This window comes from Rhineura floridana, chromosome 11 (assembly GCF_030035675.1).
Source record: "Rhineura floridana isolate rRhiFlo1 chromosome 11, rRhiFlo1.hap2, whole genome shotgun sequence".
Classification (NCBI taxonomy): domain Eukaryota; kingdom Metazoa; phylum Chordata; class Lepidosauria; order Squamata; family Rhineuridae; genus Rhineura; species Rhineura floridana.
In genome coordinates, this window is record NC_084490.1 from 16608359 (window position 1) to 16632568 (window position 24210).

The following is a 24210-nucleotide window of genomic DNA, read 5'->3' on the forward strand; positions in this document are numbered from 1 at the left end:
CCTGCCCTCCTGTCAAAAAGTTGGTCCGTGGAGATGGAGGGAGATAGCGATCATTGTTGGGACTTCAAAGCACCATGCACGGCTTGCAAAGAGTCCTTTGCAGAGCTTTGAAGCACCACTGATCAGCAGGCTTGAGGCTGGTGGCTCCATGTCAGAGTTGCAGTGGAATCCACTCTGGAGGTTTTCCAGGAGCTGCCCAAGGTATTGAAACCTATAGGACAGCTCCTGGAAAACCCCAGAGTGGATTCCACTGCCCTGCTGAGATGAAGAGGTTCCCCACCCCTGTGTTAGGATGGCTAATTATTGGTGCAGAATAATTCAGTGGGTAAAGATTGGCTCCTTAAGATCTGAAGCAAATGTTGTTAGTTCTGAGTATTTGCTGGCTTCAAAAGATTTCTAGTCTGCTACTGCAGTATGGATCCTCAGTCCAGGCACTGAATCCTCTTGGAAATGTAACCAAAACTATATTTAAACAAAGATATAGGAGCACAAATTGGCAGGCTGTCCTTTCCTCTTCAAGCATTGTGTATTGGTTAGTAAACATCAACATGGAAAATGCCTGTCATTTCCCATGAACATGGAATACTGGAGCGACGCTGCTGACTGGGAGGTCAAGTGCCTGGTGCTGCCCCTCACTGTCAGTGGCTCCTGCTAATCAGTATATGACTGAAGGAGGGTCACCTCTTTTGTGGTAGAGGCTTCCAGCCTTGGGAAAAGATATTTGGAATCCATTTCAATCAGCTGTGGTGGTGGAGATTCTGCATTTTGAGGGTATTTTGACTTGGATTTCTCACAGAGTTATGTTTGGGGCTTTGAGTTTACAGGGGCCTTCCATGATTTGATTTCCTTATTGCTCTTGTCACAGGCTCAGCAACTTCTAGAAGAGGCCAAATGAGTGGCGTGTCTCACTTCAGTCTGCACATGACTGGTTTCCTGTTGACATGAAGCTGCTACATGGAATGTGTTTTAAGCAACATGGCTCTCACTGAATATTCCATCCCTTAATTCACTGCATTTTTCATCAGAGCTTTCCTCCACGGTGCTCAGAACAACATACAAGAATTTTCAGCTCCCTGCCCCTTTGACCCTCACACCAACCCTGTGGGGTAGGTTAGTTTTAAAGGCAGTAACTGGCCCACAGTAACTCAGTGAGCATCATGGCACTGGAGGGATCTGAACCCAGAATTCTCCAGCCCAACACTCTGTCCCTGAAAATAGCCAAATATTTGTGCCTCTGAATCCAAAATGTGACCAGCCTTTCTTTGGGAGGAGAGAATACTGGAAGCTTATGCAGTCTTTGAAAAAAAAAGTTTTTTATTTACAAATGTGCATACTAAAGGAACCAAATGGATACAGCAGCAAGAGGTCTCACAGCAGAAAAAGCAAAAGTACAGATGCAGAAGCCCTGAGAACACCGGGCTTTCTTTCTCTGGCTTCACATCCCAGTGTCTAAAAAGTTTAGAAAACTCCATTTTCTTCCACAATGTGAATTTCTGAGAAGATTTAGAAAAGGAGAAGAATGGCTTCTTTTCAAGTAGCATTTGGAAAAACAAGAAATACTTTTGCACCCTGTTACATCTGGTATCATTGTCTTTCTCTCCACTGCCCGGTAAGAGCATTAAGATCAATAAATGGAACCTAGTTGGCTTTGCCGTGGCCTGATGATTATCAGCTTGCAATAAGATGGAAACAGGCTTTTTCACTGCTGGCACCACTGTTGTGGAATGCTCTTTCTGCTGAATACAACAGGCATTCTGCCAGGAGGTAGGAGGACAGACCATGGTTCATCATAGGCAGAAGGAAGGCTCAGTGGATTTTCAAGAATTTATCCTTCATATACCCCTCAACCCAACCTTCATATAGAAAACAGATTCTAAAACTGAGCCCTGGGCACAAGCTTCCTGCTTTGCACTGGGGGTGGTGGCAAAAAGGAAGAACCTGTGACAATGAAAGTTCAGTTAGAAGCAAATGCTTCTTTGAACAGATGCATGGACCCCTCACTTTGTGTCAGATGCATGTGAGCACAAAGGGGAGGAGTGAAGTCACACAGTGCATGCAGATGGATTTCCTGTGGCCTCTCTGTGGCTTCCTCATGGCTTCATCTTCCTTCAAGGTCAGCAATGAGGAATGGGTTTTTGGTCTTCAATGCCCGATACAGTTTCTCCTTGCAAGCACGGTTCCAGCTTGGCACCAGCCTGTAGAGCTCCCTCATTTTTTCTGGGTTGGTTCCCCTCAAGGAGATTTTTTGGTACTGCTCCTCATCCAGGATGGTGCCACACAGCAGATCCAGGACACCTTCGACATTGCTGGTCCTCTGGATCAACTGTTCACGGTGTTGGTCAATAAAATGGAGGTCTGATGAGCCAGATGGGTTGGCCTCTGTCAGACAAAACAAAAAATAATTGGGTTTTTAAAAAAGTTGTGGAGAATGCTGTGAGACAGTGAACTCTGGAAAGAGGTAAACTAACTAGGGGATTTGGCTTTCCACTAAGGGCCATGTGCCTCCTAGTCATTCCTGCGGAGAATATGAGGAGAGACTCACCACATGTTCCCGAGGTAGTACTGAAGCACAGAGCAGCAGTCTGTGTGTGACCACTAGCACCTGGAAAAGAAAGAATATGTGTCACAAGAGGAAAATGGCAGAAGATGGACCAGTAATTCCAAATCTGATCCAAAGTTCTCTAGAACGTTCCATAGCAAACCTGCAGGATGACCCCAAGTATGCATCTGCACAGAGATCACAATGAAGAAGCAAATAACAGCTGGGGAAAAAAGTTGGGAATGCACAAGCTCAGAGTGCGAGTTACTTTCAGTGTGAAGAATTTGCAGGGTAACCCTCACTGTTTTGATATAAGAGAGGAAGTTTGCCAGGCCTAGCAATGTAAAATCTAGTTGAAAAATCCTTGAGTGCTGTTGTATGGGGTAATACTGAAGAGAATCTCCCAATATGAACCTACCTGGACCCTTAGGTCTTCTTCTAAGGCCCTTCTCCTGGTCCCCTTTCTGGGGGAGGCTTGGAGGGCAGTGACAAGGGAGAGGGCCTTTTCAGTTGTGGCTCCCCATCTGTAGAATACACTCCCCAGTGAGGTCTGCCTGGTGCCTTCACTGAAATCTTTTTGGCACCAGGTACAGACTTATCTTTTTGCCCCAGGCATTTGATAATGTTGTTAGTTTTAGCATTAGAGTGCTGACAAAGCTTTCTGTGGCTGTAGGGGGTTAGTGGTGGTGGTTTTACTATTTTGTTTTACAGTATTGTATATTTATTTTGATTTTTAATAATATCGTAGGTCACCTGGAGACCTTCAGGTAACAAGCGACAAGAAATCAAACAAAGAAACAAAGAAACAAAGAAATAAATAATCAGGCCAATGCATTTTCAACACAAAAACACAGATGCCCATTGGTCATGCTATATTAAGGAGCCCAGGCTCTTTCCCTGGCCCAGAGGGAATCAATGCTATTAGAATGTTGGGGCTGACCATGCTTCTTGCTTACTCCCAATCTGTGATGGCCTCCAGAGATTATGTGAAGAGAATGCTCCACTGAAACAACGGAGCTGATTTGCCCCAGTAATATCCTTGATCAGGATGTGAGATACCTGTCTTCATAACCCAGTAGCTGTGATCATTAATAAAACTAAGTAATCCTAAATACTAAGCAAGTATATATTTAAAAGAAACATTCTCTCCCTACCCCCAGTACCCCACTACTGAGGTTATAAACAGAAGTTAAACTTTTGCTAATAATAATCAAGAAAAGTCATGTTTTCTACCTGTAGGAAGATAAATACTGTGGTCTGGTGGGCCAAGTTGCATATTTAGGGAACTCCTGCCCATTCACAGTTCTCCCCAAGATATCCCCAAGTGTAAAAAAAGAGAGAGAGAAAACAGACCCCTTTTGGACTTTTTTCTGTCAAGAGTTCTCATATTTATTTATTTATTGCATTTGTATACCGCCCCATAGCCGAAGCTCTCTGGGTGGTTTACAACAACTAAAAACAAATATACAAATTTAAAAACACATTTTTAATAAACAATTTAACATAATCTGTTGAAATTAATTAAAAATCAGCCATGTTCACAGAGTATCTGTAATCCTATTACTGACCTTGCCCCATACGCTGACCTTCACCTTCTGCAGTTTAAAAGTTTAAAAAATGCCTGGCTAATTTTTAATTAATTTAAGAAATTTTGGCTTGAACTCAATGATGTCAGGCATGCTCAGTAAGATATATATATATATATATGAATATAATTGTGATTAACCAAACAGAGGTTTTTATTGTATTAACAAAACGTTTTCCGCCTTCATCAGCTGCTAACATACAAATGCTGTTACCAAGGTGACAGTTATAGAGCTTTGAGGATGGAATGCTCAGAGGGGCTTCATTTGCAGAAGCTAAGTAGTGCTGGTACTGTCCTCCAGGTTCAGGCCATGTGGTGCCAATGTGTCCAGGGAGTAAATCCAAAAGTTCTCCCTTTGGCTCCACTTGTCAGGTTCCCACCTGCTTGTGGCTACTGCCTTTCACTAGGCACCACCTCAGGACACCACCAGTCAGGATCGTCGTTTTTATTTTTTCTCACTCCGCTCTAGCACAGATCTCTCAAGATCCCACTGCTAGGGAGCACCACCAGCCACTCCCTGTAAACAATACTGCTAGAGACTTCGCCTTAGTCTCCCTATGGCTTGTTACTTTGTGACTGGGTGCCCTTGCTGTCCACAACCCCCCTATATATATATATATATATATATATATATATATATATATATATATATATACACATATATATATATACACAGTTTTAAAAAACCAATAAAAACATAACTTTAAAAAAAATCCTGACATCTAATTTAAAATGGAGAAGTCCAGGCTGAAAAGAATATGCTGTTTTGAAAGTCCTAAAAAGGCAATAAAAAGCACAGCAGGCAAACTTTTCCGGGAAGTCTATTTCATAATGTTATCAAACTTATTCTTTATGGTTGTGCCGTGTATATAGTACTATAAGGGAAGAAGTATGGGACAGAAGTACATGGAAATAAATGAATCATTTCTACTGACCTTGTGCTGGGTGCAGAACAGGAGATTTCAATTCATCTGAAAGAGAACCAGAAAGAGGCAGTCAGAGAAGAAAGGTCACTGGGATGTCCTATTCTATCCTGCCTCCCTGACTGTTGTCTTCCCTCTCCATCAAAGCTCACCTCGTCTCACGTAGGCCTCCCATATGAGTTGATACTTATTCTTCTCTATCACGTTGAGCTCCAGCCCATCCTGCATGTGTTCAGCATACAGTTCAAGGTATTGCTGCATCATGTCCGCATGCAGGTATTGAAACTCAAGTTCCTGTGGAAAAGCATGAAATCTCTGTATGCGTGATTACGGCTTCGCCATTGGCATTTCACCTAGACCAGCATTCAAATGCTTTATAAATGATTCTACAGAGGTTAGTAAAGTTTGGTCAGCCTATGTCTCATTCTGGCGAGGCTACCTGAATAGTGTACAAATTGCTGTGCTATGATTGATACCATTTGGTGAGACATTTTATGCCCTTCGCTATGAATTATGTTGAAAACCAGTGTGGTGTAGTGGTTAGGGTGTTGGACTATGACCTGGGATACCAGGGTTCAAATCCCCACACAGCCATGAAGCTCACTGGGCGACCTTGGGCCAGTCACTGCCTCTCAGCCTCAGAGGAAGGCAATGGTAAACCCCCTCTGAATACCGCTTACCATGAAAACCCTATCCATAGGGTCGCCCATAAGTCAGAATCAACTTGAAGGCAGTCCATTTTTTCCATCCATGCATTATGTTTGATGTGCAACTGTTCCATTACAAGTTGGATGTTGTTATGTACTTCTTAATAATATAAATTAAAAAAATAAAAAAATGAGGTAAACAAAAAACCTGAAGGGATTCTGGTTTAGTTCCACCCATTCTCATACCTCCCTCTGGACAAAACTTTTCTTCATCTTTGTGTCTCACCTTGGGACAGATTCTGACACCATCTAATGTCTGCACAAAGAAGCGAGAGCCGACTGTCAGAGGCTTGAGGGTCACTGGAGGTTTCTCCATTCTCCATGAAGGGCACTTCCCTTCATGCTCATCAACTGCCTGGGAAGGGAAAACAAGGTCACTTTTTAGACATGCAAGGAAGACACTAAACTACTGGAGGACTGGATCCTTTCCCAACTCGCTGGAGGATCTTCAGAGCAGAGGCTCAGATCTTTTCCTTGAAGCCCTACCACCACTTTCTAGGGTTGTTGTAACAGTACATGACTAAGGGATGGACCTGCTCGGCGATCACTCGCCTGCGATAACTTTATCAGTCGCCAAGTATAGTTTAGCAGTACTAAACCATAGGAAAGTAACCCTAAATAACCCAGTTTAATTTTATTCCGATTTTAATTTTACCCTCAAGTTTTAACCTATGCAGTTTTAATTAAATATATTTATTATAGTTAAATGATTTTGTGGTTTTAGCCCTTAAGGTTTTGTATAGGAGCTAATCCTTATATTTATTTGTCCAGTTTTGTCAAAAATTAAATCCGATCTAACTCCTTTATAGAAGAGAAATGGCTGGAAAAGAGAAATGGTTAACTTATCAAGAACTATTAGAAAATGTACATGGAGAATATATAATGAAAGAGAGAGAACAACTGACAAAGGAAGGATATAGTTTTCAATGGTTCGCCTATTTACAATTGTTAGAAAGATATAAAATGGACAAGAAAATGTATGGGTTTGAAATAAGTAAATCTGATTTTGAAATAGGATTGTGTACAAATGATGAAAATATAATTGCGAAAATGTATAAACTCTTATTGAAAATGGATATGGAGGAAGAACAAGTAAAAGAGTGTATGGTAAAGTGGGCAAAAAATTTTGGTTATAACATACAAATGGATCAATGGGAAAATATGTGGAAAAAAGGTTTGAAATTTACACTATGTTATAATCTTAAAGAAATTTTTTATAAAATGATGTACCGTTGGTACATGACTCCAGAAAAGTTGTCAAAAATGTATAGTAATGTTTCTAATGTTTGTTGGAAATGTAAACAACAAGAAGGATCATTTTATCATATGTGGTGGTTGTGTAAAAAGGCAAAATCATTTTGGGCACAGATAGGTAGGAAGATGCAAAAAATTCTAAAGATAAATATTCAGTCAAAACCAGAATTTTTTTTATTGGGTTTTATGGATAAACAAATAGAAAAGAAATATGGAAGAATAATATTGTATATGATTACGGCAGCAAGATTATTATATGCACAAAAGTGGAAAATGGAATCAACACCAACAATGGAAGAATGGCTATTGAAATTAATGGACTTAGTAGAAATGGATAAATTGACATGTTTACTTAGAGAAAAATCGACAGATACATTTCTTAAGGAATGGAAGCCTCTCTTAGACTTTTTGTTGAAAGATCAAAATAAAATGATGATACTGGGATTTGACGATTAATTAAGACAGCTTATGGAGAAAAGGGATTCTGTATGTATACATTAAGGGACAGGTTTGATGTATATTATATACTTATAGCTGATCTGCGACAAATCGGAAGTCAACTATTTTATTTTTATTTTTTGTTGTTGTATTGTTATGTCTTTTTGACTTTGTTTTGTTTGTTTTTGGAAAAATTTGAATAAAAATTATTAAAACAAACAAACAAACAAACAAAATGGACCAAGGGGAAACTGATTATCACTAAATAGATTTACTCTGAAGGAAGCCCCACTTTCAGTGAAGGCTTCCAGCCAAACATACTTCAGATTGTAGCATAAAGATATTTTATTTACATTACTTGGTGATAACACTTGTCTAGAGAACCAGACAGGACATTTGGCCTCCAACAATGAGGCTGCCCAACAAATGAAAGAGATTTATTCTGATAATGGAAATGTCACTTTTAATAAACTTCACTGTTGGTGGGAACCAAAGTAACTTCGTGGAGGGCAGCTGCTGATCTTATCTCTACAAGCATTTTCATGTTTGCTAGAAGTTCAGTAAATTAGCCCAAACCCAGCATGGTCACATAACACCACATCCTGATGCAAGATTTTGCATATTAACTACTGTATCGGGGCTAGTATGGTCAAGCGAATGATATAGTCAGTTTGGAATACCAACTGCAGATTCTGGGTTACCTTTCTTAGGGAAGAGTCATTGGGGAGGAGGTACAGGTGGAATTTTGGGACCAAGATTTCCAGCTCCTGATAGAGCAGTGCCACAGCATGGACCTTTATCTTTCTCTTGAACCATGACTTTTTGAAAATGACTCCACGGGGAGAGAAGCTGGGGGTTTTCAACACAGCATGAAATGGCCCCACTCTGTCGGGCTTCTCCAGACTCATCCCCCCTTCAACAAAATGTGCAATGTAGACTTCGGAACTATCTTCACCTGAAATGGAACACAAAGAAAAGATGGACAAACATGTTACAAGAAGGAAAATATGGACAAGAATTTGGGTGACAAAACTCACCGCTTCTCCCTCCCTGTTTCTTGCAAGTATTTATTTTAGTATCATTATTCTTATTTAAGGGATTGGGGGGGTTGTCCTCTCTGTAAGGCAGGTCACAAACCAAATACTGTTGGAAGCTTTACAAAAATGGAATTATTAGGGGAAGTGTGCTTAAAAATGAAAATATTAGCAAAAAATAAACAAAAATGTATTGTATTAGGAGCAACTGCTTTTTAGTCAAAACTGCATACAAAATGTGTTTATGAGGATAAATTCACACTAAAATGCTGAATTATTTTCATGGGTTTTTTTTTAAAAAAATCACAAATTGCTACAGAAATGTGAAGAACTGAATTTAAGATTGGAAATATGAGGAACTGAGAGAACCGAAATTGACAGATCCCCTCATCCTCCCTACCCATCATCAGTGAAGGAAATGCACAGGATAGGTACTCCTGTTTGGGATTCCTCCTATTATGGTGATACTGTTGGAAGCTTTGCCCCCTACCATACCTGCAAGACACAGGAAGTGGGGGAAGTGAACGGCTGCCACAGCCTCTTCTGGATGTGCGTGGATATTGAGCAAAGGGCCAGCGACAGACTTCCAGGTATCCCATCGACTCAGGTGGTTCCGCCATGAATCAAAGTGGTATGTTATGGTCACAGCTCTGCTCACCTCAAATATGAGATCAGTATAACAGCAAAGAAAGGAGCCAGCCTCAGTGGGGCATAACCTGATTGCAAGAAAGAGAAAGATGAAGAGGGAAGCAGGTTGAACAGGGATCAATGCAGCTTCCTCTGCTGTTCTGATATTTTTGTGGGAGATCCTTGGATCATGTCACAATTCATATGAGGATCTCATGTGTTCCTCAATTAAACATAATGTAGTAAAAGTCCAGTGTTGCCTGGAAGTTCTTGGCTCATCTTCATACGATGGAGTCACATGAGTACCTGACCTTCAAGAACATCATATACCTTAGATCCTTGGGAATCTTTCTGGGCCTGAGAGGAGTTCCAGCCCTAGATTCAGTGCAACTAGGAGGGGAAAGCCAATGAAGGATCTGGGCTCTTACTCAATTTGGTGCAGAGCAGCTGCATAAGGAGATGAAGCTTTTAGAGAAGGCAATCTCCTGGACAAGCATCACTGCACACCCACCATTTTGCCATAGAGAAGCACTTTTGCTATGAGGCTGCCCAGCAAGGGATTTATTTTTTGAACCAGACCAGGATATCAGTATGCTCTGGGCTAAGCATAGATTAGTCCCCCTAGAACTTCCAGTAGGCAGCTGGGGGCGGGGGCGGATTCTGCAAGGAAGAACATCAGTCTGCATGTAGCTCTAAGCAAGGAAGTAACTCTTAAAATAAACCTTGTGTCTAATAAGCATAGTCTGAGTCCAGGTCTTATTTCTAAGTGTCCCAGGTCACTGAATATAACAGGAGTGCCTATTAGTGGTGTGTTTACTGGTGAGTTTATGCTTGCTAGCACTTCAGTGAAATTTGTTGTGCCCAGTGAGTATGAGGGTGTTCAGCAACTCTCAGATCTAAACACTTGACCAGCCCCCCCCCTGCTTTATAAGTGATTGGGGAAGATGCAAGTATAAAAGAAGTGGACCACCCACTACCATATCTAGCTTGGCTCTTAGTAACTGCACGAGCTCTCTGTTTGTTATTTTGATGCTTGAGCTCTGGCAAAAAGTAAGATGGTATATAATACAGATTTTGGCCATCTTTGGGGGAGGTCAGTGCTTCTCATTTCAGAGTCCATTCACTAAGGACCATGCTCACATGTGGTAAAGCTTATTTGTAGCAAAACCCAAAATGGTCCCTCCTAGAATGAGCAGCTTTGCAAGTAACAGGCAGCAGCCCAAAATTCAGAGCTAATTGTGGAAGTTTGACTTGAGAATATTTGGTTTAGGCATCCTTCTTTTGATGCTTTCCCCATCCTCATAGCGGGGACATCAGCAATGGCAATGCTCCAAGGTCGTCTTTTTGAAATAGTGTTCCAGGGAACCCAGAAACTCCTCAGTGAAGAGATCAGTAATGGTATGCTTCCTTGAACGAGAACTTGCCCACCATGACTGACCTTCCACAGCAATGTGTAACCACAGACATAAGCAGGGTGTGTTTGAGACAGCACCACCATACGTGATGACTGTGAGACCCACATAAACAAAGTCTGTTCCACAGAACCTTTCCCAGAATCCTCAGCAGACAATTCAATGTGGAAAACATTCCTTGAAAATAGAAATTTTTTTTAAAACTAAGAGAGACATGACTTACCTGTAGGTTTCTTGGCTCTTCTGTGAATCCCAAACCACCTCTGGAATGATTTGTTCTGGAAGATCCTGTAACAAAGCTGTAATCATTCATACTGATGCCATACTCCTCATCCAATCTGAAAATAGTGATTTTTTTTCTATTTGCAACTCCCAATTCCCTCACAAAGGAGTACTGCATGAGATCCACCCAAGTACATATTGCTAAAGGCTCTTCTATATCTGCTGTATTCTGTATTCATTTTTGGCCTTAGTAGCCTGACCCGCATTGATTCCTGAAGCACAGTGTGTAAGTAAACTGCTGACAATAGTAACATTTATAAAAGGAGTCTCTGATACGAGATTTAATCTTCCAAAAAATTTCATTGTATCGACTATAAGACAAATGCCACACATATACATTCAATAACATTTTTGCTACAGTTAGGTACTGGCTACAGAGTGGCATTTTGCATCCATCCACACACACATGTACACAAGAGTTAAGATGCACTCTGAGAATCACCTTCTGGAGACACCTGTGAACATGCTGACATCTGAAGATCTAACACAATTTGAATTATCATTAATTAAAAGTGTTAAAAGAACCGGAAAATACACGAGGGTTACAAATGGATGATAACATCAAGTAGGTGCCCTGTAAAGTATAAGTGAGGAATGAAGATTCCACACTAAACTGGAATCATAGTGTGATAGTGTGGAGAGTTCAGTCCAGTTCTGTGGAAGTGCAATCATTTGTTAGCATTAGGAGCCACCTGTCTAGAAGCAGCCTCATTACCAACTACCAGCCACTAGGACTGAAGAGCAAGATCATTAATTAATGAACATAAATATCTAAAGAGGGGGAAATTGCTTTCTACAGTGAGCAAGAAATTCAGTTAGAATGAGTCTAGCTCCTTACCTCTGTGGGACACTGAAAACACAGGACACTTTCCCCATAATCTGTTGGGTCCTCCATCATCACACTTCGTCCTTCCTCTACAAATAGGGTGATAGATATACACATACATGTAATTGTGATTAACAAAACAGAGGTTTTGATTGCATTACCAAAACATTTTGGCTTCTGCCTTCACACACACACATACACACACACACACACCTCATATATGTCACCATATGATGTATACATAACCGGTACCTGTTTCTCTAGATTGAGTATCAGAAATGCATATAACTTGTTATAACAAAATGAGTAAATTCTGACTCATATACCCTGACTGGCAGTAAAATAACTACTGTCACATTTTATAATCAAAAATATTCAGCCACTTCAACCATGAGTGTTATCAAAATATTGTCAATCCATAGCCTGTATTTGGGGCTAACCTCCTTCTTCTGCAATGGTGAATAAAGTTTATCCATCTAATCATGGAATCATTTTGTCTTTGTTTGCCTTCCTTAAATCTCAGATAGTGAATTAACTTGGTCATTAAAGCAAATTTCCATACTTTATCATATCACTCTTCAACAGATGGAATAGGTTTTCTCCACTTTTTCCACACATTTTATTTATTAACTTATTTAAAAGCATTTATAAACTGCTTTATATTCTTTAAAATATCTAAGTGGCATACAATATAAAAAACAAACAAACAAAATTGACCCAAAACCAGTAAAAGAGCAGTATAATATGTATAAAAGCATGTAACAAGCAAATGAAACAGAAAATTCAGGAGTTTTTAACACATAAAGTCTTAGCTGAGCTTGCTAATAGCATCTGACCAAGCTTTGTGTGTGTATGTGAATCTTTACCTGAATCAACACACCTTTCCCAGATTCAATCACACTGAGATTTTAGGCTTGGTAAAATAAGAAAGGTATTTATTTAGAAAATACATGATAGAAAAGTCCTGGTTCTAACTAACTAGCTAGGTTCAGGGCTGGCACCAGACTGCTGCAGGCCCCTGCCCCGCCCCGCCCTGAGCTTTAACATACCCTGTTGTGCCACCTCTTGCATCACCACATCAGTACACATACCTGCGAGAGTGTCAATGCAGCCCTGCTACCATCTTGGGTGACGGCAGGCATGCACGCTGATGCAGCTACGCCAGAGGTGGCGTGGCCAGCTTAAGAACATAAGAACATAAGAAGAGCCTGCTGGATCAGGCCAGTGGTCCATCTAGTCCAGCATCCTGTTCTCACAGTGGCCAACCAGGTGCCTGGGGGAAGCCCGCAAGCAGGACCCGAGTGCAAGAACACTCTCCCCTCCTGAGGCTTCCGACAACTGGTTTTCAGAAGCATGCTGCCTCTGACTAGGGTGGCAGAGCACAGCCATCATGGCTAGTAGCCGCTGATAGCCCTGTCCTCCATGAATTTGTCTAATCTTCTTTTAAAGCCATCCAAGCTGGTGGCCATTACTGCATCTTGTGGGAGCAAATTCCATAGTTTAACTATGCGCTGAGTAAAGAAGTACTTCCTTTTGTCTGTCCTGAATCTTCCAACATTCAGCTTCTTTGAATGTCCACGAGTTCTAGTATTATGAGAGAGGGAGAAGAACTTTTCTCTATCCACTTTCTCAATGCCATGCATAATTTTATACACTTCTATCATGTCTCCTCTGACCCGCCTTTTCTCTAAACTAAAAAGCCCCAAATGCTGCAACCTTCCCTCGTAAGGGAGTCGCTCCATCCCCTTGATCATTCTGGTTGCCCTCTTCTGAACCTTTTCCAACTCTAGAATATCCTTTTTGAGATGAGGCGACCAGAACTGTACACAGTATTCCAAATGCGGCCGCACCATAGATTTATACAACGGCATTATGGTATCGGCTGTTTTATTTTCAATACCTTTCCTAATTATCGCTAGCATGGAATTTGCCTTTTTCACAGCTGCCGCACACTGGGTCGACATTTTCATCGTGCTGTCCACTACAACCCCGAGGTCTCTCTCCTGGTCGGTCACCGCCAGTTCAGACCCCATGAGCGTATATGTGAAATTAAGATTTTTTGCTCCAATATGCATAATTTTACACTTGTTTATATTGAATTGCATTTGCCATTTTTCTGCCCATTCACTCAGTTTGGAGAGGTCTTTTTGGAGCTCTTCGCAATCCCTTTTTGTTTTAACAACCCTGAACAATTTAGTGTCATCAGCAAACTTGGCCACACTTCACTGCTCACTCCTAATTCTAGGTCATTAATGAACAAGTTGAAAAGTACAGGTCCCAATACCGATCCTTGAGGGACTCCACTTTCTACAGCCCTCCATTGGGAGAACTGTCCGTTTATTCCTACTCTCTGCTTTCTGCTTCTTAACCAATTCCTTATCCACAAGAGGACCTCTCCTCTTATTCCATGACTGCTAAGCTTCCTCAGAAGCCTTTGGTGAGGTACCTTGTCAAACGCTTTTTGAAAGTCTAAGTACACTATGTCCACTGGGTCACCTCTATCTATATGCTTGTTGACACTCTCAAAGAATTCTAATAGGTTACTGAGACAGGACTTTCCCTTGCAGAAGCCATGCTGGCTCTGCTTCAGCAAGGCTTGTTCTTCTATGTGCTTAGTTAATCTAGCTTTAATAATACTTTCTACCAGTTTTCCAGGGACAGAAGTTAAGCTAACTGGCCTGTAATTTCCGGGATCCCCTCTGGATCCCTTTTTGAAGATTGGCGTTACATTTGCCACTTTCCAGTCCTCAGGCACGGAGGAGGACCCGAGGGACAAGTTACATATTTTAGTTAGCAGATCAGCAATTTCACCTTTGAGTTCTTTGAGAACTCTCGGGTGGATGCCATCCGGGCCCGGTGATTTGTCAGTTTTTATATTGTCCATTAAGCTTAGAACTTCCTCTCTCGTTACCACTATTTGTCTCAGTTCCTCAGAATCCCTTCCTGCAAATGTTAGTTCAGGTTCAGGGATCTGCCCTATATCTTCCACTGTGAAGACAGATGCAAAGAATTCATTTAGCTTCTCTGCAATCTCCTTATCGTTCTTTAGTACACCTTTGACTCCCTTATCATCCAAGGGTCCAATTGCCTCCCTAGATGGTCTCCTGCTTTGAATGTATTTATAGAATTTTTTGTTGTTGGTTTTTATGTTCTTAGCAATGTGCTCCTCAAATTCTTTTTTAGCATTCCTTATTGTCTTCTTGCATTTCTTTTGCCAGAGTTTGTGTTCTTTTTTATTTTCTTCATTCGGACAAGACTTCCATTTTCTGAAGGAAGACTTTTTGCCTCTAAGAGCTTCCTTGACTTTGCTCGTTAACCATGCTGGCATCTTCTTGGCCCTGGCGGTACCTTTTCTGATCTGCGGTATGCACTCCAGTTGAGCTTCTAATATAGTGTTTTTAAACAACTTCCAAGCACTCTGGACTTTGTTTTTCAGCTTTCTTTTTACCAATCCCCTCACTTTTGTGAAGTTTCCTCTTTTGAAGTCAAATGTGACCGTGTTGGATTTTCTTGGCAATTGGCCAGTTACATGTATGTTTAATTTAATAGCACTGTGGTCACTGCTCCCAGTCGGTTCAACAACACTTACATCTCGCACCAGGTCCCGGTCCCCACTGAGGATTAAGTCCAGGGTTGCCGTCCCTCTGGTCGGTTCCATGACCAACTGGTCTAGGGAATAGTCATTTAGAATATCTAGAAACTTTGCTTCTTTGTCATGACTGGAACACATATGCGGCCAGTCTATGTCCGGGTAGTTGAAGTCACCCATTACTACCACATTTCCTAGTTTGGATGCTTCCTCAATTTCATATCTCATCTCAAGGTCTCCCTGAGCATTTTGATCAGGGGGACGATAGATCGTTCCCAGTATTTAGTCCCTCCTGGGGCATGGTATCACCACCCACAACGATTCTGTGGAGGAGTCTGCCTCTTTTGGGGTTTCGAGCTTGCTGGATTCAATGCCTTCTTTCACGTATAGAGCGACTCCGCCACCAATACGTCCTTCCCTGTCCTTCTGATATAGTTTATATCCAGGGATAACCGTATCCCACTGGTTTTCTCCATTCCACCAGATCTCGGTTATGCTCACTATATCAATGCTCTTCTCTAAGACCAAGCACTCCAGTTCTCCCATCTTGGTTCGGAGGCTCCTAGCATTAGCGTACAGGCACTTGTAAGCAGTGTCTCTCTTCAAGTGTCTTTGGCACTTGTGGTTAGGCCTGTGGTAATTTTGCACTTCTGAATTTATATCCTGTGCCCCTGCTCTCACAATGCCTACTTCTAGGCCTACCCCTTTTAAAATTTCATCATTTCTTTGGTTTTTATCCCAGGGGGGAGGTTTATTCCGAACCGGACCTTTCTCAGCTCCTGTCGGATTTCCCCCCTCAGTCAGTTTAAAAGCTGCTCTGCTACCTTTTTAATTTTAAGTGCCAGCAGTCTGGTTCCATTCTGGTTCAAGTGGAGCCCGTCCCTTTTGTACAGGCCCGGCTTGTCCCAAAATGTTCCCCAGTGCCTAACAAATCCGAACCCTTCCACCCGACACCATCGTCTCATCCACGCATTGAAACTGTGAAGCTGGGCCTGTCTGGCTGGTCCTGCGCGTGGAACTGGTAGCATTTCAGAGAAAGCCACCTTGGAGGTCCTGGCTTTCAGCATCCTACCTAGCAACCTAAATTTTGCTTCCAGGACCTCACGGCTGCATTTCCCCATGTCGTTGGTGCCAACGTGCACCACGACCACTGACTCCTTCCCAGCACTGTCTACCAAACTATCTAAACGACGGGCGATATCCGCAACCTTCGCACCAGGCAGGCAAAACACCTTGCGGTCTACACGCCCATCACACACCCCACTGTCTATGTTCCTAATGATCGAATCACCCACTACAAGGATCCCTCTACCCCCTGGAGATATATCCAGCTTATTTAACCATGTGCATGTGCCAGCTGTGCACATGTGCGAGAGTGGTGTTGCCTGGAAGACTGGAGCTCCTGCTCCACAATCCATGCCACCATCCAGTCACGGATCGCGACCCGATGCTGGTAGGGATTGTGAAGTGGGAGCTCCATCCTCCCAGCCCCACCAGCTCTTGGCCTGTGCCCAACCTGCCACGCCCACTGGTGCCAGATCTGGCTAGGTGGGCAGTGAAGTGACTGAGCCTAATCTTTGCCCTCATGTTGTGGGAAAGAGAGACAAAAGAAATCTCCCTTTCCCCACAAGAGGAAAACAAAGAAGAGAAAGGAGTTGGAAAGTGAGGTCAGCAACCCTAAAACAGGATCAGCTTGACCTTCGAAGTATAGCTCAGCTCGGAGATCAAAGCACAGTGAGACAGACTAGGAATCCTAGAGGTCCTCTCTCTGTCTGTTTTAACCCCATGCAGACCACAACCAAAGTTAGGGTTGCATTCCCATCACCTCCAACAGAAAACTGGGTCCAATCTTATGGGTCAGGGAAAGCTGGACAAAAAAGAGAAGTCTTTACAAAATATTTGAAGCAACTAATCGTTGCTGCCTGAAACATGGCACAGGGAAGGGCATTCCACAGTACAGGGCAACAGTACTCTATTCTAGAGGATGTGGTGCCATGAATAGAATATCCCCAGACAGACTAAGTGACCTGGTGGGTCTATACAGGAGCAGGCCATCTTTCAGGTAGCCTAGTCCTGAATTTAAAACAGTTGCAACCTTTTCTGATTAAGGCCACATCTACACTATATATTTAAAAGCACTGTAATACCCCTTTAAACAGTCATAGCTTTCACCAAAGTTGTTAAGAGACTCCTATTCCCCCCACAGAACTACAATTCTGGGAATCTGACTGGGAATTGTAATTTTAATATTATTGATGTATTTTACTAATATATTATCTTGTATTTTTCCTAATTAACTTTTCAAATTCTTTTAATTCTCCTACTTGTTCATTTGAACTGAGATATTCTTGCCATAAGGTAAAATAGAGGGAATTCTGACTGCAGCACCAAGCAGCCAGAAATGTGAGCTCAATTTTGACCTGAACCTGTAAAATAATGACACTTCTCTCTCTCTTTCTCTTTTTTTTTTTACCTGACATGGCTGTTGTGAGAATAAAGATGCTTCAATGACCTTGAAGATTCAGAAGAATACTAAGTCAGACTCACCATATAATGCAAATAGCAGAGTCTGAATTGAATCAGGACATAACATTTCTATGTCTTTTAGAAACCGGCAACAAGCTTGTTCCCCCCTTTCCAGGATAATTTTCAGCAATTTGTGACTTTTCCTCTTGGAATCTTCCTCAGTTTTGTACAAGTCTGTGAATTCTTTCAGGGTGATGACAGAATGAGAATGCAACACGTGTAAAAATAATTCTATGTCCTTTTCAAGAATTTCAATTAATTCTTCTCTTCCCTTGCGGATCATCTGTTCACCAGATATTGTGAATTTTCCAAATAACCTGTGGCAGAAACATTTATTTTATCAAAGCATCAGAAGAGGAGGAAAAAGAATTAGAAGTTGGCAAGGATATAAGCAGGTTCCTTACACCAAATCAGACTGTTGGCCCACCTAACTTCATATTGTCAACTCTCACTAGCAGCGACTCTCCAAGGTCTCAGGTAGAAGTATGTTCTGTTGCCTGAAATCCTTTTAACTGGGGATGTCAGGGCTAGAACTAGTCATTTATATGCCCTGAACAAGGCCCCAGTTGCATGATGTCTCCACCGCTGGAATGACTTAAAAACAGCCCCAGACCTTTAAAAGTGCTCTTGTTGAAATACCAAATCAACTCTGCTCAGATAGACTGCTTCTCCTCAGAAAATGCCTTGTTTTCTCTTCCCCCACCAGCAATCAGTAAATAGCTGAATGCACTTTACTGTGTTAGGCTACAGAGAGTCAAACTGCAAGAGTGCCTCTCCACTTGGTCTACTGCCCCATCTCTAAGAAAGCTATGATCTGGCTTTCATTTGTCTTCAGAAAAATGTGCTTAATTATTCTATATTGAAAAGAACCCATTATGTCATTTGCCATTATTTTAATAACCTTCAAAGTATAGCTGGACTTTGAGATCCATTTTACACCACACTCTGGGCTTTAGTCAATTATTTAAGCACAAAAATTACCTTTTGGTGGCTCTTCCTGATGAAACCAGCCTCTTCAGACCTTGAATAATTTTCAGTGACAAGAAATTGGCTGGCTGATGCCTTGACTCATCTATTTTGGAACTGAATGGAGGTCGCTCTGCTAGATATTGAAAAAGTGAGTACATCTCAACAGCTTTACTTAATCATACTGATGGCCTATGTGCAATAGTAGGGAAGGAATGAAAAGCTCATCAGTTTCATATTCTATAATTACAACATGTAACATATACAGATGTCCTATAACTGGCACATTGCTGTTGCTGCAAAAAGCGAAATTGACTAGAATTTTCTTTCGTTTTCAATTTCTACAGGCTGTCCTACAATCCTTTTTTTAAAAAAGCAAGGCAAAAGTGATCCATCCTTTGCAATTTTACCTGTTGTCTCTCAGCCTTAGCATTAATATAACAGAGGCAAGGGAGTTCTTATGAGGAAAGGGATGGCCATAAAAAGCCCTCCTAGCAGCATCTGTTGCAAACACATGGGGATTGTAGTTAATACGTGATTATGGGCTCATCTACACAGTGGTTTACTGTGTGTTTGGTGCTACTCACATCTCCTTTAAATTTGCATGGTTCACATGATATTACCGGCAAATGTTATTATGCAATTTCCCTCCTGTAAATCCATACTAACCCAATCCACTGATAACACAGAAAAAGAAAAAAAGTCTTCACACTCTTTCTCTAGTGCTTGCAGATGCTTTGCTCCAATGCTTTTAGGTGGGTATGTCAATTGTTCCCCTCTACACTTGTTGTGGACTTCTTGTCCTCCTCCCTTCTGTTGTTTCATTTCCTGTAGGCTGACAAGCAACTTCCAGCTGCTCTCTGTTCTGCCGGCCTTTTTTATGTTGCTGCAAATGGTGCCATTATTTTTCTTTCCCCCCTAACTTGTGTGCAAAAGCATAACACTGATTAAACAAAGGTTTGTATTTCAGCTGTATCATACCAGTGAAAATACAAATAATCACAGTTCCATTTTTTTTAAAGGAGCCTACTACAGCTGATAGAACAAACTGAGCATGCTTGGTTGCCAAGCAACCAGAGGGAGTGGAAATGTTAAATTAGAGGGTGTGGTCATTAGGAAACTGTGTGATTGACCCTTCCCCTCAGTGTGAATAGAAAACAGCTGTTTGCAGCTGGCATTGGGCCCTTACTGTGGATGGTGCAAATAGAAAACGGAGGTACAAACAGCATCTGTAGTACGAAGTAATGCTCCCATGTGGATAAGCCCTAAGTTTTCCCCCTCCCTGGAGCAACATCATCAGTTCTGGCAGCAGCAGGTACCCTTTCCTGGGGAAAGGCTCTCTGTCTGATGTTCTCCCAGCAGCAGCAGTAAGAGAGGAGTGGATAAAATAATATAACCCCCACAGTTCCTCATCCTTTTCTACATAGTTTGGCAATTATCTGGTGTGATTGAGCATTGGGACAGACATTATTTGCTGCCATCTTATAAGAGACAGTCTCCTAGAGGTGTGGCTGTATCATTTTAAGTGGCCATAAGCTTATTAAGGGGTACACACACCCAGTTCCTTATTTGTAATAATCATCTGGGGCCATCATGCATTAATGAGCATTATTCAAAAAGGAAGGTTTTGACTGGAGAAAATTATTTTGAATCTTGAAAGGCTGTTGATTTCAGAGTCCTCCCTCTAATTTTGTCAAGACCCACTCAAATTGGTACAAAGGTTACAAATGCACTTGACCAAGGTAAAAAAATGCCTCACCCAGTCTCACCACTATAAGATGATCAGAAGCAGCCAATCCACCCCCCCAAGCTCCTTACTTTGACAGGAGAGATGGTAGAGAATGTCCGCCTGGGTCTGGCAGCCAATAAACTTCAGCGTTTTGATCGTCACCTCCACGGCATAATCCTCTCCATAGTAGCTGATTAGTAGGTCACTGAGTCCCTGAAAACTTGCTTCTTCCAGAAACCTCCTGGGGATATTTGTAATGCCCTCCTTCTTGGGGATCGTGAAGAGTATTCTCCTGAACCTCATTAGATCAGACGTCCTCAAAAGTTCCAGGGTGTTCAGCAGATGGACACGTTTAAACCATCCTGTTGTTGTTGTTTGTATTAATCACAGTATTGAACAGAAAAATCCATTAAGCTTACATTTACTGTACCAGCACAAAGTCTGGAAACTATCCTTCCCTTTCTCTTCCTAGAGCTAGTTGTTGGAGTACATTCAATAGGAAGCACTGCAGACTAAGCAACAACAACAACAACTTTATTGCAATCCTAGCCATAAGCCTTTTGCAAATACATATACAGATACAAACAATATATTAAGAGTATGTCAAAAATATATTAAAACAGAAAAAACAGGATACGCCTATAAAACTGTTAACCTTGGATAAAAAGCTCCCTCAATTTTTGTGCAGCCATCGCAAAATTTGCGACCGCGAGGGAAACTGATCTGGAGTAGTCCGATAGAAGTATAATTACCTTAACCTCGTCGGAGTAAGATGCTATTAGTTCTAAAAGTGTTTTTAAGAATTTTTTTCTAGGTTGTTCGTAGAGAGGACAGTATAGTAAATAGTGATCAATTTCGTCTACAGCAGTGCAGCCGTATGAACATTGGCGTAAAGCCAGAGGAATGCCTTTATACCTGCCATCTAGAAAGGCTGAGGGCATAGCTTGGAATCGGAGAGCTGTAAAAGCTCTTCTGATTTTAACTCTGTCTAGAGTATCAAGATAATTGGACATAAAGTGATTTAGTTTAAAGCGTGGATACCAACGAGAGTAGGGGGCCATCATGATATTAGCTCGATCTTGGCTAGCATCGTTCTCGAAAATTAAGTTACGAAGGGCTAATCTATTTAAATTCAGCACATTGGGCTGAGAGAGATCGTATTTTGCCAGTAACTTCAGACATTCGGAGGCCCAACCCCCGATTTGCATTTGTTCCAACCAGCATTGTTTCACCAAAGCTGAATCCTCCATTTTAAGGATTCTCTGCCAATATCTTAAATTGGCCAGATCAATACGAGCTGCAATCGATGGTAGTCCCATTTCAGCTCTTAAATGAGCTGCTGGCGTCCCCATTGGTAAACCTAATACTAGTCTCATAAATGCATTTTGAGTTGACTCTAGTTGGTTACCAGCTGAGAGGCCCCACAATTCTGAACCATACAAGAGCTTTGGTATTATTTTGGATTTGAGTATTTTAACCATAGGGAGAACTAATTGGCCTCCCTGCGAAAAATAAAACCTTCTGGTCAGGCCTAGGATTTGAGTTCCGGGTAGTGACATGGCTTTAATTTGTGCTGCCCAGGAGAGGCTGTTGGACAGGTGTATTCCAAGATATTTAAATGATGCGACCTGTTCAACTGGGGACCCATTTAACATCCAGATATTCTTAGCTTTAGAGAATTTGCCGCAAACCATAATCTTTGATTTTGTGTGGTTGATCTTTAATTTAATTTCTGTACTTGGCAATCTAATTTATTGAGCATTCGTTTAAGACCGATTTTATTCAAGGAGCACATGGCCATGTGCAGACTAAGCTGATTAGTAGAGCACATGCTTTGCATGCAAAAGGCCCCAGGCTCAATCCCTGGTGTCTCCAGGTAGAGCTGGGAAAGAATTCTGTCTGAAACCCTGCCGAGTCGCTGCCAATATTTGTTGACAATACTGAGCTAGATGGACCATTTGGTCTGACTTGGTATAGGGCAGCCTCTGCCATTCCTACACTCTCAAATGATTCCAGCAGCTCAGCCTGTCCCAGAGAGGAGAAGCTGCTCCAAAGGGACTGGGAAGGCCTGCAGACTTCCTTAACTTATGGGCCTGTTTTTAACTATTTGCAGGACTCAAGCATGAAAGAAAGAAGACTGCCTCAGTGAGAGAAATAAGAAGCAGGGCTCATTCTATCAGCTCTGCTAGAAGACCAGCTCCATCAGGCACCTCCTACCCCTGAACTATTTTTATGACTGGTGGCCATTATAAGAACAACTATATAAGAATTTATGCCTGAGTGTGTTTTTTCCCTCTTCCCTCCCTGCCCCTTTCCCCTTGCGTGTCATGTTTTTCAGATTGTAAGCCTATAGGTAGGGACTGTCTTGTATTAACTGATTGTATGTAAGCCACTCTGGGAGCCTTTTTGGCTGAAGAGTGGGGTACAAATACAATAAATAAATAATATACAAGACAACTCAGAAACTGAGTCTAAAGGTCTGTGAGCCATTTGATTTTAGACTGTTTCTTTGCTGTTCTGTGCATCCTAAGGGTGCTGAAGAAACAGCAATCAGATTGTTGAAAAGTAATGAGAGTTATTGCCATCATTTAAATGCTTTGTAGGTAAGTATATAAACTATTGAATGCACTTAAAAGTGTTTGAGTTTAATATTTGTTTTTATTTCCCTTCTTTATTACTGCAGTTCAGGACTGAACTAGTGTGCATCCATAAGTGGGAATTCTGCTGTCAATGCAGACTAGAGACTGAACTCCTGAGATTATTGGGATCAACCAAAGGTTCCCCTTCCTCAGTTCCTCACCTTTTCTGATGACATAGAGGAGCCAGTCTGCCTCTGGCTTGCAGTCAATGGCCTTCAATACCTCAGCTGTCACCTCTATGGCATAATCCTCATCGTAGTAGTAGAGCAGCAGGTCTCTGAGCTGCCAAACATTTGCTTCCTCCAGCAACTCCTTCGGGATATTTGTAAAGCCCTCCTTGACGGGGAACTCCTGGAGTTTCACCTTAAACTCCTTGAGATCAAACTCCTCCAACATTTCCAGGGTGTTCAGCAGATAGACATGTGGAAACCATGCTATTGTCATAGTTTGTATTAGTAGCAGCATTGAACAGAAAAAAATACAATTTAATGTTTACCATTTACCAGCATTAACATTTACCAGCATATTAAAGAATGGCCATCCCCCTTCCCTTCCTAGAGCTGGCTGTTGGCAGGACATTCACTATGTAGCCTTTAGCAATGGGTGAGAATTTCGATTCAGTTCACATTTCAAGCAGAATTTATCAAATTCACACTTTCAAAATATGAGAACTGAAACATAGCCATCCTCTGAAATTTGCATTTATTAGAATGTGGGGGTGCAGTTCACCAACTAAACAACATTTACAAAAATGAATATATATGGGGAAAGTGTACAAAAAATGAATATATGAGCAAAAATAACATGCAAAAAGGCATGATACGATGTGAAATGGCTTGCAAAAATGTATACCTTTGTCAAAACTGCCTACAAAATTGTGTGTGTTTGGAGAAATTCGCACTAAAATGGTAGAGAATTTTCATGAGGATTTAAAAAAAACCCCGCAGATTGCTGCAGAAATGTAGAGGACTGGATTTAACATTAGAAAACAGAGAAACTGAGAGAACCAAAATTGACAGATCTTTCTGTCCCTAGTAGCCTTTCACGCTGGGCTGAATGGTGAAGGGCCAAGGCTGAGTAGTACAGCACTGTCTGTGCATGCGAAAGATCCCAGATCCCCAGACGAGGCTGGGA

General features: G+C 41.6%; 1 protein-coding gene across 1 annotated transcript in view; it reads right to left on the bottom strand.

The window, feature by feature from the left end:
* Nucleotides 1-1296: 1296 nt before the first annotated feature.
* LOC133365898 (uncharacterized) overlaps nucleotides 1297-24210 on the bottom strand; it is a 31789-nt gene continuing 8875 nt past the window's right edge. Inside the window, exons 3-15 of the mRNA XM_061588330.1 lie at nucleotides 23238-23510; nucleotides 20527-20799; nucleotides 18724-18844; nucleotides 17764-18059; nucleotides 11640-11716; nucleotides 10743-10807; nucleotides 8976-9196; nucleotides 8148-8401; nucleotides 5981-6109; nucleotides 5200-5341; nucleotides 5060-5095; nucleotides 2543-2602; nucleotides 1297-2379 (exon numbers count right to left, since the gene is read on the bottom strand). Of these exons, the coding sequence (XP_061444314.1) occupies nucleotides 2099-2379; nucleotides 2543-2602; nucleotides 5060-5095; nucleotides 5200-5341; nucleotides 5981-6109; nucleotides 8148-8401; nucleotides 8976-9196; nucleotides 10743-10807; nucleotides 11640-11716; nucleotides 17764-18059; nucleotides 18724-18844; nucleotides 20527-20799; nucleotides 23238-23510 (2228 nt within the window). The 3' untranslated portion in view covers nucleotides 1297-2098. The remainder of the gene's footprint in view (nucleotides 2380-2542; nucleotides 2603-5059; nucleotides 5096-5199; nucleotides 5342-5980; nucleotides 6110-8147; nucleotides 8402-8975; nucleotides 9197-10742; nucleotides 10808-11639; nucleotides 11717-17763; nucleotides 18060-18723; nucleotides 18845-20526; nucleotides 20800-23237; nucleotides 23511-24210) is intronic.